Source organism: Callospermophilus lateralis, chromosome 3 (genome assembly GCF_048772815.1).
Source record: "Callospermophilus lateralis isolate mCalLat2 chromosome 3, mCalLat2.hap1, whole genome shotgun sequence".
Lineage (NCBI taxonomy): Eukaryota > Metazoa > Chordata > Mammalia > Rodentia > Sciuridae > Callospermophilus > Callospermophilus lateralis.
Genome location: NC_135307.1, coordinates 147,903,849 through 147,920,294, shown reverse-complemented (window position 1 = coordinate 147,920,294; position 16,446 = coordinate 147,903,849). Strand labels below are relative to the sequence as shown.

Sequence of the window (16,446 nt, the reverse complement as noted above, 5' to 3'; positions counted from 1 at the left end):
CTACCTGGATGAATTATGGGCTGAAAGGAAACTGTATGCTAATAAATCTTCCCATAATGTCTGTAAAGCACGGGGTGAAGAAACGCATGCACAAACAGCACCCAGCGGTCACCTTCAAGGTCAGCCTCACAGCGTTGCAGTTCTCCTGCAGTGGGTTCAGCTTCAGCGTCTCCCCGAGGTTGCTGCAGCCAGATGACTGGTGCTGCAGCTCACAGCAGACACACACCTCCACACTGTCAAACTTGATCTAGACGGGGGAACACAGACAGACCCCACCGTTACCTCTCCATTAACATGGCATTGGGACCTCGAGGGCAGGCCCGAGAGACATGATTAAGGATGCGTGAAGATGGCTCAGTGCAAAGCATCCCATTTCAGTTACCCTCAAGTAACACATCAAACACAATTTCTATTGACCAAGGCCAGGAAGAACACCATCAGGAATTCCTTGAAATTCCTATTTTAACAGCAATGAGTAAAAAAGAAAAAGTATATTTGAAGAAAGCTTAGCTGTGCATTCCAGAAAATGGCAGGTGAATTACAGAAAAATGCTGAAAATCACTCAAACTGATTTGTGCACGGAGATATGTTATAGCTCTGCACCTTGACTCATGCTTTTCTCATGGTCAGAAATTTCCTGTCTGATTTTGTGGTATCAAACTCCTACCCATCCATCAATGCCCAACTCCAGGCTCTGTCTTTAAGGTCTTTTCTGGGTTTCCAGTCCTACCTCTACTTGACACTTATTTTATCCAGCTATAGTTACATATCTTATCATTACCATATTTTCAGTGTTGAATAAACTGTAGGTGTTTAATAAATGTTGAGTAAATAAAAGCAGCTTGGAAAATTAAAAACCATGGATGGAAAGAACAACATTCTAAGCATTTCAATAAACAGTGTTAGACCAAGAGATACAGGAGAGTCTCAGTGACAGGGGAAAGAACAGAGTTACCCCATGCCTGGGAAGACAGGGGATTTTAAAAATATAAAAACCTAGAGGTAAAATGACTAGAAAGAAAATCAATAAAATCTATGCAATTTTATTCAAAATAGCCCATAATAGGAAACAAATGATTTCTCTTAGACTAGGAGGTGCCCTACTTTTCAATAAATATTGTCTTTTACCAGCCAACTCAAAATGTGAATGCTATTCAGATAAATATTGATCAATTATAAGTGTAACAAATGTTTTTTCATTGCATGAAGTATTACAAAATATGATGCTGTGAAATCCTCATGCATCCCTGTGTCTGCTACTTACAATCACTGGATGTGGGGTAATGCAGCATTCTTAGAGCCAAGAAATGTGGAGGCTCTCATCCAATGGGCCACTTCCTTCTGCAAGGCCTGCTCACTGCATCCATTGCTTTTGAGATAAGCTTCCTAGATTTTTCCCTTTGCGTTCTGAATTCTCAACTGGGCTGGCTGCAACAACACCTACAAATAAGCCTCTTCATTGTGTTCCTGTGGGTTTTACCATTCTGGTCCTTATCTGTATTTCCCATTGCTTTTTAAAAGTGACTTTGCCTCTCAGATAGCCATAATTATCACCACAATTTTGCTTTCTTTTGGGAGCTTTAGCTAAATTCAATAAGATAAGAAAACATTATAAGCTATATAAATTATAAACCTGCTTGCATTCAAATGGCATGATTGAATGTCTAAAACAACCTAAGAGTCTATACTGAAAAACTAATGAAATTAATGAGAGTATTAGTTACACCAATTATAATAAATGCAATACTAGTAAAAATTAGTCAGAACAAATATCACAAAAATATTATATTCACAGTAAAAATAAAGTATTAATAAATAAATATGAAAATTAAGTGATCTATGCGAAGTTGTGTTTAAATGTTACTAAAGAGCAAGAACTCAGATATAATGAATGTAGGTCACTCAATATGGCCAACCACTAATAATGAGCCTCCTCCTGGGTTTAGGGAATCCCCCACCTTCTTTTTTCTGCCTTCTCCAGAAATGCCCTTCCAGCCTGCCTTATGAAGCAATGAGGAAGCTAGCAGGCAACCTGGCTCCATCCAAGGAACAGGACTTCATCAAACTTCAGACAGAGCTTTGGTCACAAGAACCATGCACTGAGCAGACTCCATTCTGGCATAAGGGGCAGCAGACACCTTCTATTTTCAGGGGGAAAGGGACTGAGGTTCAGAAGGCAGGGTTCAGAGCTCAGGGTCAACAAGGTCATCAACACTCTGCTGGTGGAGTCTTGGTCAGGTGGTGATGATGGGTGTAGATATACAATTTGACATGACTATAGCCATCTTGGTTGTAACCACTATTTTTCTTGATAGGTGACTTTGACATATATCCCGAAGTCCATGGGACAAAGTCATTATAGGACAAAGTCATTTAGACGGTTAGTTGTGTGTGTTATACCAATCACTGATGCTGTGTGACTTATACCAACCACTGATGCTGGTACTGTTTCTTAACTGATGATAGACACTTTGAGAGAGGCCATGTGTGCTCCAGTTGGCTGTGTCCCACCTTTATCTGGCTTAGCTTATAAACCCCTTCTTCTTGCCTTGGAATACAGGGATCCACTAATCTTCCTGCTGACCAAGACACACTTCTGTCTGAAAGTCTCCAATAAACTGTGCTTGTGAAATCCTGGATCTGTTAGCTTCTTCCTTCAATCTTCTGGTACCTTCTCCTTTGGCAGCTGGTTCTCATATGCTGGCACCAGGTTTTACCAAAATAGTGGGGTCACCCTCAATGCAGTTCTTTGGTTCAATTTGGATTATCCTTCCTTTCCTGGCTACATCGAAACTTGGTTTCTGGTTGTCTTGGAGGCTCTGTGAGCTACTGGAAGTTCTATGATAAGTCCTTCTAGGTGAAAAACAGCTGCAGTTGGCTCCTTCACAACTGAGAACCCTGACTGAAACAGCCAGCCTGGATCAGGGCGGGCACATGGGCTGCTCCTGAATGGAAAGGTGCAGGATTCTAAAAATGTGATCCTTCCCAAGGATTCATGTGCAGGCATTCCAAATAAGAATCAGTGAATAGAACAGGGAAAAATATTTTAAAGTCCTGTAGACATAATAACATCTGTACAAGAATTACCCAGAAAATCCTGAAAAGGGGTAACAATGGGAGAAATGGATATTAAAGGTATTATCAAGATGCTATATTCAAAACACTAAGGCAATGGCTTAAAAAACAGAGATCAGTGAGATAGTTTCAGAAATAGAATTATCTGCGGGAATATAATATATGAAAAAATGGCATTTCAATTCAGTAGGAAAATGATTGTTTGCTTAACAAAGGTGGCTAGCATAATGAACTATTCATCCTTAGCTGTCTCATATAAAAAGTAAAATATCTTTTACGAAGGATCTAAGTCAAAACAATAAATATCCAGGACAATGTAAAAAGAATGGTTACATTGACATGGAATGTGGAGTCCCTTGAAAAGCAAACCCCAAATCTCCGAAGCTATGAGGCCTCAAAACAAAAAATAGACCAGGACAAAGCCAGGGGTACACCCGGCTAGCCAGGCCTGGGGCTGGAGCAACCAGCGACACATTTGCCCCCAGGCTGCTAAGTTCCTGGGTTAAAGATCTTGAACCCCCAGATATATTTTTAGGAGATGCACAAAAATTTAACATTCATTAGGAATGAGAAAGGGGACACACATACACATGTAGAGAGAATTAAAAATGAGAAGAGAATGCTAATAACTCAGTACTAGTAAACTTTAAATCAATTAAAAATTTTTTTTTTTAAATTTAGGTGGCCGGAAATGCTTACTATCTGCTTTAGATGCACAGCTGGAGTGAAAACCCTTATTTCCCCTTCTATCAGTTACTCTACTAAAGATTCCAAATCCTGGAATGGCTAGATGGAACAGCTGGGATCATAGGCCTGCCCCCTGGCCAAGCAAACACTGTACACCAGGAATGTGTGTGATGGACAGATCACTCCCCAACTCCTGAAAAGGTTCTTCTGATTTGGAAACTAACCAAAAGAAACCATAAGAAATATACCAAATAATTACTTCTTCTTTTCTTCTTTCTATGAACTATTTAAGTACAAACTAGTGAAGTTCTACTCTGTCAAGTTTTCAACACGTCATAAACCATGGGCAGGGAGGCAAGGTTGACTCAGAACCTGGTGTCTAGGCTTGTGAATCTCATCTTTGGCTTTGGCTGTCTCTTTGCTGCTCTCAACTGTATAAAAGCCCAACTTTCTTGATATGCAGTCAGCCCACTATATCTGCGGACTCTGCCTCTGCAGATTCAACCAACCACTGGTTGAAAATGTGAGAAGAAAAAAATTACATCTGTACTAAATAAGACTTTTTTTCTCTCCTCATTATTCACTAAACAATACGTATAACAACTATTTACAACACATTTACATTGTGTTAAATATTGGAAACAATCTAAAACAATCTAGAGATGACTTAAAGCATACAAAGATGTGCATAGTTTATATGCAAATTCCACACCATTTTATGTAAGGGACTTAGGCATGTAAGGATTTTAAGTATATGTGTGCTTGTGGGGGTATCCTGGAATTAATCCCCAATGGATAGTGAAGGACAAGTGTAGTTCATTCTCCCACACTTCATAAACATGCAAGGAATTATTATATAATCACACTTCTAGGCTTGGCATTGAGACTGAAGTAGCTAATGTAAATAACAAGACAGTTTCCTCAGTGAAGGATCGTCCAGGGAAAAGGAAGGGAAATAGGTTTGGCTGGCAGGCATGCTTTATTACATAAAATAACCCTTCAGTAGCCCAAAGGAATAGATATCCAAATAAATCTTTTCCATCAGTTATTTCACTGAGTTTGTGATTAATTCTAAGAAAAATTCTGGAAACCTCCTGATTAGTTCCTTGACCTCGGCATCTGGGCATGCAGGCAGCTGACAGATTTATTTCAAGAATGCCCCTTGGTGTTGGGGTCATTGGAAAAAACACAGCAGAGCTTTGCAAAGGAAGCCACAGTAATTTTTCATGAATCTCTTTGGAGTATTTAAAAGCTATCCCGCCCCCCTTATTTATGGCACATCAGCCTGTCTCATAGTAGAAAGGGCTTGTACAACAAAAAGACAGGGATGCAATGACCCTGCAATTCTCTCATAGAAGCACAAATGAGATAGAGAGGTGACCTTCAGATACTCCTAAAAGGACAGCAGCAGGAGAGGGCTAAGCCTGGAGATGAAGGTGTCATCGAGTTCAAGGGAGAGAGAGCAGGACAGAGCGGGGAGAGAGGCCACAGTGACTGTGGGCTGGGGCGTGCACAGTGGGTCCACCAGGGTCCCTGACTTACAATGATTCAACTTGGGAGTATTCAACTGGACAATGGTGCGAAAGTACAGCCCCATCACCATTCTGGTTTTCACTTTCAGAAGTTAGTAAATGACAAGATAGTTGACACTGTATTGTAAAATAGGCTTTGTGTTTGATGGTTTTGTCCATCTGTAGGCTCATTCATGCACATGTCCTCGGCTTATTTAAGGTAGGCTAGGCTAAGCTGTGGTATTCTATAGGGTAGGTGTATTAAATACATTTTTTTTGACAAGGATGTTTTCAACTTATGATGGGTCTGTTGGGGTGAAACCCTATCATAAGCAGAGGAGCTTAGCAGTACTCAGAGGGCTGCCTGCCACAAAGTGGTCCAGGACAGACCACTTCACCTTTCCAAGCTGCAGGATCCTGGGACCCTGCTGAGGACCAGATGAGGTCACAGAGGTAAAAACACAGTGTCAGTGTCATTATTTGCAGATGTGATCATTTTTATCATTATGTTAATGAAAGTATGGGTTTATAAAATCTGATTTTTAACTATGGCAAAATACGCATTGCACAATGTTTACCACCTTCACCATTTTAAGTGTACCACTCAATATTGTTAAATACATTCGTTACTGTGCAACCATCACCACTATCTATCTCCAGAATTTTTTCATCTTGAAAAAATTAAAACACTCGCCCATTGAGTGTGAATTTCCCCTTCCTTTCTCTTTTCTACTTTCTGTCTGTTTGAATTTGACCAATCTAGGTACCTCATATAAAGGAAATCATATAGTATTTCTTTTCGTGGCTGTCTTATTTTACTAAATGTAATGTCTTCAATGTCTGTCCATGTTGTAGAATGTGTCAGAATTTCCCTCCTTTTAAAAGTTGAAAAATTCTCCATTACATGAATATACTACATTTTGTTTATCCATTCATCTGCTGATGGACACTTGGATTGTCTCCTTTTGACTGTTGTAAACAATGCTCCTATGAACATGAGTGTACAAATATTGGTTTCAGTTCTTACTTTCAATTCCTTTGAGTATATACCAATAAATGTAACTACTGGATCATATGGTAATTCTATTAATTTTGTGAGTGAATGCCACATTGTTTTCCACAGAGTATGTACCATATTACATTCCCACCAGTAGTACACAAGGATCCCTATTTCTACATTTTTGCCTCGCTTGTTACCTTCTGTGTTTTAAAAAAATTTATAATAGCCATTCTAATAGGCATGTGGTAGTAATTTATTGTGGCATTGATTTGCATTTTCTGAAAGATTAGTGAGGTTGCATGCCACTGTATGCTTCTTGGCTATTTGTCTATCTTCTTGGGAAAAAGTGCTATTCATATCCTTCACTCATTTTTTAAATTAGGTTGTCTTTTTATTGTTGAATTAGAAGAGTTCTTTATAAGTGATGGATATTAACCTTTTAACAGATACATAATTTGTAAATATTGCCTTTTCACTTTGTTGATTAAATCATTTGGTGAAGAAAGTAGACCCTATTTTTAATACTGCTGGGATTCTACCACCGATGCAAACATTCTCATTAATCTCTTGATTCCCATCTAAACCAATAATTTTGGGGATATGTCTGAGCTAACATGGATAATTTATCGAAAACATATAAAGAGCCTGGGTGACAATCAATTGCTTAAGACTGAGTAGATCTTGGGGCCTGTTTCAGATTCTCCCAGCTGCTGCTGTGATGAGACGACCTGAAAAGAACAGTTACAGGAAAAAATGTTTATTTTGAGGCTCACGGTTTTAGGGGTCTTAGTCCATAGATAGCCGACTCCATTCTTTGGGGCCCCAAATGAGACAGAACAACATGGCAAAAGAGTGTGGCAGAGGAAAGTAGCTGGGGACATGTTTCCAGAAACAGAGAAAGAGACTTCATTCACCAGGTATAAAATGTATATGCCCCAAAGACACACCCCCAATGACCTACCTCCCCCAGCCACATCCTACCTGCCTTCAGTTACCCCTCAGTTAATCCCCATTAGGGCATTAATTCACTGATTGGGTTAAGGCTCTCATAACCCCATCATTTCTCCTCTAAACCTTCTTGCATTGTCTCATACATGAGCTTTTGGGGGACACCTCACATCTCAACCATAACACATGTCCATAAGGAAACCTTCAAGGGATGGTGGAGAAACTTGCATTTTGAGTTTGATTGCTCACAGGCTGGTTCCTCCCCCTGGAATAGGCCTGTCTCACACTGTTGCCATTAACTGAGGCAAAGAATACTGGGAAAGTTCCTTTTCCCCACCAAGACTCAGCACAGACATCTTCCTTTTCATTCTCAAGTGAGAGCTGGTGTCTCTGAAACATGAGTTTCCTTCTCCATGTGCTTGTAGGAGGTGCAACCTCACCAGAGTGCAAACTCCCTGAGGACAAGGGCTTGGCACACGGTGACTGCTCACAACTGACGGAAGTGGAGGATGGACAGAGAGTTATGGCACTAAAAAGCTGGGTGTAAATGTGTCATTTTGGTAATTTGACCGGATTGTCAATGCTTCCAGAAGGTTTAGTATTAAGTTACTTTCTGTATTTTATGTTGCCTTGACATCCTGGAGCCTTACTACCTTGGAGAGGCTACCCCTCCCAGGGGTAGCTAATTCCCACAGATAATAAACAACTTGCTTGCAAGCCCCCTTTTGTAGGCTAACCAATCAACTCATAGTCTATACCCCCAACAATCCCTTTTATCTAACTATCGCACATCCAGCCAATATTTCCCCTGTCCTAAATCAACTCAGGACTAGGTCTCGGACAACTAGGGACCATCCATATAACCAAAACCCACCAAAATTATTTAAATTTGCCAGTCTTAAGCTTGTTCCAACTTGCTTATCTGTTTCTTCACAGAGAAGTCACAATAAAGGCTCTGGCCCTACACCCCTCTGCCTCCTGACTACCTGGTACCTCTTCGTGTGGCTCTTCATGGTATGGAAACCATAAATAATAAACTATTCTTTCAAGACAGTTGTCTTTATGTCTGTGTCCTACTATACCTGATTACAACAAATTTTGGCTACCTTTCAAACAGGCTTGATAAATCCTTCTCTAATCACTTGGCACTCCAATTTGATCTTTCATAAGCATATTTTAACAGATACTTTTTGCCACAAGTTTGGACTTGGTTGTCTCCTAAAAACCCATGTGTTAAAGGCTTTCTCCTCAGCTTGGTGCTACTGGATTAGGTGGTAAAAACTTTAAGATGTGGGATCTAATGGGACATCTTCACATCACTGGGGTCATGTATTTGAAGAGATAATGGGATCTCAGGCTCCTTTCTTCCCCAGCCATGAGGTAAGTGGTTTTGTCCTGTCATGTGCTTCTGCCATGGTATGCTGCTCCCCACTGGCCAAAAGGAACAAGGAAAATTGTGGACTGAAACCTCCAAAATTTTTTGCTAAAATAAACTTTGTCTTTCTATAAGTTGATTGTCTCAGGTACTTTGTTACAGTGTTGGAAAGCCGACTAACACACTTATGCTTCAAATATATTGATATATGTCATAGAGTGAAATCAATAAACTGTATGAGTATTATTCCTCATACTTAAGATTAGATGATGTGTGATACAAGAGGATCTTCTATAAAATATGAAGTTATTTGGGGCTGGGGCTGGGGCTGGAGCTCAGCAGTAGAGCGCTTACCTAGCATGTGTGAGGCCCTGGGTTTGATCCTCAGCTCCACATAAAAATAAATAAATAAAATAAAGGTATTGTGTCCATCTACAACTAAAAAAATATTTAAAAATAAAATAAAATATGAAGTTATTCAAATTAATGCAAAATGATAGAAAGAGTAAAAGTCAATATATTTCTTTAGTCCTTCCCTTGGGAGACTTTTTCATTTTGCTTTTAGTACTACTATAAATGGGAGAGACCTCATTTGTTCTATGATAAAATTATAAAAATCTGCACATTGTCAACTCCACAGTACAGCTAGTGGAGAGTAGTGGTCATGCCATGTCATTCCAGGCTTCAGAATATGACTGACCATCTCTCAAACTCACTCACTGTGTGTCATGCACAGGAAATATCAGGCAGGTTGGGCAGAGGACAGGCAGTCCGTTTAGGGAACCTCTGCATGACAGAAGAGCCACTCATCAGCCCCACTCTGTCCCCCCGAGTCCTTTCCCTGACCTGGGCCTAGATCTTGAGCACCTGGAAACCTACAGCCTAAAGGGGCCAGATGGCTCAGCCCCTGAAGCCACTCCACACTCCCCCTCCACACAGGGCCCGGCCCTTGGCCCAGGAACTTCAAAACTATGACCTATTTCACCCTGGCATTCCTCAATACAAGTCCATTCTAGGAAATGGGAAAATAAACTTTGGTAAGTGGACATGAGAGATGTTAGGTCAGGGATGCTACACTTTATGCCAGTAGCCTGGCAGTCAGCCCTGACTTCAAGCACTCTTTTTTTTTTTTTTTTTCTGTTGACAGATAGCATTGTTTTTGTACTGCACAACAGGATGTTTTGAAGTATACATACATTGTGAAATGGTTCAATATGGCTAATTTAACAAATGCATTATCTCTCATAGCTATCAGTTTTGTGGTAAGAGCACTTAACATCCATTCTCTTTACATTTTTCAAGGATACAATACCATGTACTGCATGATCTTACTCATATGTGGAATCCGAAAGAGATGATCTCATAAAAGTAGAGAGTAGAAAGGTGGTTACCAGAGGCTGGGTGATTGGGGAGATATCAGTAATAGGATACATAATTACAGTTAGATAAGGGGAAATGAATTTCAAGAGATCTACTAATAGCAAGGTGACTATAGTTAATGATGATACATTGTATTCCTCTAGCACTTACTGAATCTGTGGGAAGGTCAGTCCCACCAAATCTGCTGGGGTGGAGTGCGCCTCACTCCAGCGTCCCCTGTCCTGTTCCAGGACTTGAATCATCCCAAGGCCAGCTTTTACCCTGCATATGTGAATGCAGAGACACCTAAATCATAAAGACTACTGGCAGGATTATTCTTTTGATTCCATCTAAGCTCATTAGATTCTAAATTTCCACCTTTAAAGTGACAGACTATTTTATCCCTGCATTACTTTCAATATATTTTATGGCCTAAAGCCTGCCCATTATGACTGATCAGCATTTCTGAATTTCACTTTTCATATAATTAAAGTGCATTAGAACACAGGCACGTGGTATAGGAAATGCATTTATGTGGCTGGTGAAGGCAAACAGCTGTAGCATTCTTTGTTTTAAAATCACCTTTTAGTATTTGCACTATGGCGACGGAAGGAAACAGACATGAAAAGTATTTATTCTTTTAAAATCCCCAATCTGATGAGAATCCAGGTGTGTTGGTCAACTTTCCATTGTTGGGACAAAATACATGAGATAATTAACTTAAGAAGAGAGGTCTGTTTTGGTTCATGGTATCAGTGGTTTCAGTCCATAATTGGTTGGCCCCATTGCTTTGGGCTCATGGAGGCACAGCACATTATGGTGGGAGTACACGTATACGGCAGAGGAGGTCTGCTCACCTCATGGCAGCCAGGAAGCAAAGAGGGATAAAGGAAAGGGCTAGGGTTCTAATAGCCCCTCCATGGGACTGCCCCCAATGACCTAACTTCCTACCACTAGGCTCCACCTCTTAAAGGTTCCACTGCTTTCCAATAGTGACACAGATTGGGGACGTTTCAGATCTAAACCAAGGTTTTTTATTTGGGGTGTGTGTGTGTGTGTGTGTGTGTGTGTGTGTGTGTGTGTAAAATATTTAAGAAAAAATTATCTAATTCCAGAAGACAGGATTTTTATTGTATAAATCATATAATCAAGTCTCATAACCTTCCCTAGATTTTTAGGGAAAAAAAAAGCCTACATGTTTTTCATGTCTATCATCAGCTATTTCACCTTTATTTTGGTCTCTGATTCATCATATTCTGTTACTTCCCCTGTTGCCTCTGCTACAGAGGCTTAGATTGTTTGTGAAATAGTCTATTTTAAGTATGGGCTTAAATTTTTTTTTTAATCACATATGTGCCATCCTGATGAGAGAAGGAGACGGGAAAAAAAGAGAAGACTAAGAGTATAGAAATGTGCAGATGCTAACTGGAACTCCTGCCAGGGAGGCAATTGTCAAATGAGAACACTAAGCCACCCTCAGAAGCTCTCCCTGAAGGCTTATGTTCAGAGGAAGTGGAACCCATTACCACAGTCCTTCGGATTTTTACAAGACCTTTTTATGTACATGAAAAGTCCAAGGACAGCATCAGTTGGTAAGTTATGGATGTTCGCACAAGCATTCCCCATCAAACAGAAAAGAAGGCTGCTTCTCTTAAGATGTTGGTATCGCAGGAGAGGTGTGGAAGGAGTTTGGCACAGAGATTCTGTCTCCCATATAACTTCAGGGAAGTGCCTTGCATCTACCTCTCCCGAGACGCCTTTTGTTAATTATGTAGACGTGCACTTGTAGGCTGGACTCTGAAATTTCATTAATTAGCACTGTAATCAAAGTACAGCTCTAGTTCACTGGCAGAAATGGACAAAGAGCTGAAGCAAATTGTCCTGGTTAACAGGAAAATAAGGAACATTCAGTGTTTTTCTTCCCCAGAGACCTAAACAAGAATGCTTGCAGCACTGGCATTTGAAATAAGAAAAAAATTGGCAAGAAACTAAATTAGGTTCTGTGGTCAAATTAACTTAGAAAATTGTGTTATTAAAAGAATAAACATGTCTCTCTCTCTCCTGCATGGCTTCTCTGATTTGTAACATTCTAGTCCATGCTGTTGCCCTCCAAAAAGGGAACTCGAGCATATTGAGTTGACATGTCCTCCTTCTCCTTTCAAAAATAACTTTGATTGCTATCTTCTGTAAATCAGGAGAATGTGCTGTGAGGGGTTCAGAATGAGGGGCTGGGGAGTGGCCAGGTGGGGAGGTGCTTCACCCTCCTGGCGCCCAGCTTTGGTGGGGGTGCCTGCAGAGGAGCCAACTCCCTTATGCTCAGCCCCACTCTAATCACTCTATCTTCAGACACAAATGCCTGCCAACTGGAATTTCTTCCTTCCTAGAGCATAAACCAATAAATCAGAACATTTTTACAAGTTCAAATTTTTTTATGGTCTTTAACATGTGATAAAAGCCTCAGGATTTTCAGAGTTCTATGTGGAAATGCATTGCTCACAGCAGTGTTGTGTGTTTCTAGATAAAACTAAAAACACAACAGTGGACACCTACAGATTAATAGTTAACCATTGGTATCCATGGGAGGTTGGTTCTGAGAGCCCAGTAGTTACCAAATTCCAATCCCAAGATGCTCAAGTTGTCATATAAATGGCATAGTATTTGCATAAGAACCACACCTCTCTAGATTACTCAGGGTACCTAATATGATGCCCACATATTTCATTTTTGTGAATTCAACTTAGTATTCAGCATGCAGAAAATTCAAAGTTTATTTTTTTTGGAGCTTTCTTTAAAATTTTTTTTGAACATTTTTGAACCATAGATTTATATAGGTTGAATTTTCAGATGCAAAACCCATGAAAAAGGAAGGCAACCCTCTCTGTTGGTAATTTTCAAATGAAGAAGTTGGGTGGGGTTGCCAGCTGGTCACCATTGACCCAATAGACAGTGATTTTTTAAAATTTGACTTTCTTTTATTATTGGATGGTGGGAGGATCATATTGTATTTGATGGTAAAATTGGGGACCTTCACATAAAAATCTCAATTTCTAGCTTCTCTTAAAAGTGCTGTATTCCAGGCACTAGGACCTTGGTGGGAGCTACTCCCTCAGGACAAGTCTTCCTGGATCTGATCTGTATCTGGCTTGGCCCTGTCAGCCTGTGCAACTCCATTTCCTCCTCTCTGCTAAGTGAGGTGCCCTCTTCTCTGTGCTTTCTATCCTCCACAGTGGATGTCAGTTCCGTCCTGTGAGTTGATTCCTTTTATGATCCTTCACTGACAAGCTAGCAGGGATTCCTAAGGAGCAGACACAGCGCGGGGACTGGGTCAGCCATGGGTAACTGGATGTTACCTCAGCCACTAACACTGCCTAAAAATGTTCTGTAAATTCACACAATTGTTTTGACCATCACATTTCCCTCTAGAGAACACACTTCCAGCAGATATTAAAGTCCTACTAAATCCAGTGCCCATTCAGGAGGTCTGGCTGTAGCAGAGCCTCTTGGCCAGGGTGAGGAGTGAAGGAAATGAGAACATTTCCCTGAGCCTGCAGCCCCTGTAGAGGGAAAGCCTTATCCCTCACATCCCAGAGGCCCTGAAGAAGAATGGCAGATACTCCCTGGAGAGGAGTAACAGCTAACAGAGGACTGAGGAGGATGGAGAAGTCCAATCAGGATTAAGCAAAGTTGGAAGCTTTACCACCTCCTGCCCCCTCCCTGCTCCATCCCTAATACAGTTAGCTCCAACTGTATACTTGGAAGCCTGGAGAAATATAGACCAACAGAAGAATACCTACATATGCTGATATTAGCGGTTCCCCAAGAAATGCTGGAGAATTTACCCTAGTCTTAGCTGACAATTATCTTCAAGTTCTTGTTACATTGCTGTGAACAACTGACAGAGGTGGGCAGCAAATAATTTCCACTTCACATAGTGTCCAGTTCTCTATACAGGGTGAAAAAAAAAAAAAAAAAACATCCTCTAACAGATGGCTGGTGCACTACAAAGTGAAAAGACTCTTCAAGTGCCCCAGTCATAAATCACAGAAAAAAAAATGATATCACTAGAGGGCAGCACCTCGAATCTCACTCCCAGACAAGTGCAAAAGCAAGCAGTGGAAATATCCAGGTCTGAGCTTCTGGAGAGGAAGCTCCTGGAAACCAAGGGACAAACAGCAAGGACAAGGCTATCAATTCTGGGCATCTCAGACCCTGCCTCTGCTTTCTGTGCTCCAAACTCATCAAGTTAGCCTCAGGGCTTTGTGCCTAGTTGTCACCTTGTACCTTTTGAGCCTTAGATAATGTGCCATGTGCTCAGAGAAACACCAGCCACCTCAACCACATTTCCTTGCTCCTTTCCTGGTAGCACTTCCCATTGCTTAAAATTGTCTCCTCTTAGAATGTGAGCCACCCACAAAGAGGGCGCTGAATCATTACTACTCTTTCTTGTCACTGAGGTGTCCCTGGCATCAAGAACATGCTAGACATGGGGTTCCCTTCAGGCAGAATGTGTGGATCCAGTAAATAAGAGAATGAACAAATGCACACAGTGAACAGATAAATATTTACATGTGACCATATTGGTTTTTATTTTGCTGGGGTTTTCTCTGCAAGGAAACTTTCGAGTTTGGAAGCAACTTCTTTAAATGGCTGCTTTTGCCATGAAATCTGTTTGTCCGAGATAAGCCAAATTCGCATGAAGATAATTAAATCGGGATAATTTTTCCTTAAAAGGGAAAAATTCTGAATCATTATAACAAAGCCCAAACAGAAGTCAAATACTGCATTTTTAATGAGGCCAAGATAAATCAAGACTATTCTTGATCCACGATTCGCACCACAGAAATGCACCTTTCAGCGACAATGGCAACCAAGATGGAGGCAAGGGCCAACGAGACCGAGAGAGGGGGGCTGTGCACTTCAGCCAAGTTTTTCTTCATCTTCACAGCCAGACGTGTCCAGCTGTCCCAGCCTGTGGCTGTGTCCTCTTATAATTTATTATTCATCCTCATGAAGCTTAATCAGGGTTGCCCTGGTTACTGTGGGGCTCTTTGAAGGGCTGTGGCTACATAATTGGGGTTGGCTTGGTTACTGGATGCTTTCAATTCTGAGATGAGAGTGCTGGTGATAAATGCAGCTCTAAGCCTCAAGAAGAAATTGTAATAGGCTTTGGAGAGAATGAGATAGTCGCAAAATTAAGGACCTCCTCAAGACATGCCATTATGTGTCTCTACCTGTGGTCCTTACCAGTCCAGTGACATCAGATAAAGTAACTGGCTCAGGAAAACAATAAGCACCTTTTAAAGAAGTTACTCCAAACAGAATCATGAGACTAATGAGATTACCTCAGCTGCTTGAAGCGGGGCTGTTACACGGGATGCAGAGTTGGCTGTAAAGATGCCACTCAGATCACTATTCAGCAAATATTTTCCAAGTTCCTGTACCCCATGCTGGGTACAGAGAGGAGGAAGTTTGGGGACAGCAACTTGGAGTGTTGTCTATCTAGAAGGGGAGTGACAGAGGATGTGGCCAAAGAACTGATTTCCCCAAAAGGAGAGTAATGTGTTGAACAAGGAGGAAGGGGAAGATGGGAGTGGAAGGTCAGAATTCATCCTGGGGGCCCTTCTCAGGGATCCAGCACTTGAAGTTCTGACCTCAGGATAAGAAAAAGGCAGAGGGGTTATTGGACTAGAGATCTGAGACATGCTTGTGAGGACCTGGAGGGTTGTAAATGTGGTTGAGCCTAGTATCTGGTCTGAGATGCTGAACTGACATCTATATTCATGGTCCATAAGGGACATCAGGAGCTGATGCCCACATAGGCCAATCAGCTGGGTGAGATCAGAGCCATCATCATTATAAGCCAGAAAGAGCTCAGAGGATAGGCCAAAGAATGAAGGCCACCCCACCTCCATGTCTGCGACACTCAACTACTCTCCATACCCAGGAACCACCAGAGACGAAGAGAAGATGGAGAGGAAAGGAAAAGATGGAAGAGCTGGACACCTCCTGGAGACACAGAGCTCATCTTGGAGAGGTTCCCTTAAACTAACAGAGACCAAATCACTGGGCAGTGATAAGAGTGAAATTTATTTTTCCTTTGTCAGTGGACACATGCCAAGAGGAGGTGAGATATAGATAATGAAGAATGCATTTTTGCCCTTTTAAGTCCTAATATGAAAACTTTAATCACCCACATCTTATATAAGTCAATAGGATTGGGACCAAATAAATATAAGTAGCTCAAATTTCCCAGTGAACAAAAAAAAATACTGAAAACATTATGCTAAATGAAAGCAGGCAGACACACAAGGACACACGCTGTATAATTCCATTTACAGGAGTTACCTACAATGGGCAAATTCATAGAGACAGAAAGTAGAATATTCGTTATCAGGGACCGAGAGAAGGGAATAATGAGGAGCTATTGTTAAATAAATATAGAGTTTCCACTTGGGGTGATGAAAAAGTTTCAGAAATGGGTAGTAGTTATG

The 16,446-nt window shown here is 41.0% G+C and overlaps 1 protein-coding gene across 3 annotated transcripts in view; it reads right to left on the bottom strand.

The window, feature by feature from the left end:
• Nucleotides 1-16,446, bottom strand: part of Entrep2 (endosomal transmembrane epsin interactor 2) — a 400,899-nt gene that overhangs the window by 66,793 nt on the left and 317,660 nt on the right. For 2 of the 3 annotated variants that reach the window (XM_076848861.2, XM_076848862.2), the window contains exon 4: nt 113-247. The exons of the other annotated variant lie outside the window; for it this stretch is intronic. In XM_076848861.2, the coding sequence (XP_076704976.2) occupies nt 113-247 (135 nt within the window). The remainder of the gene's footprint in view (nt 1-112; nt 248-16,446) is intronic. 3 annotated transcript variants of the gene reach the window in all.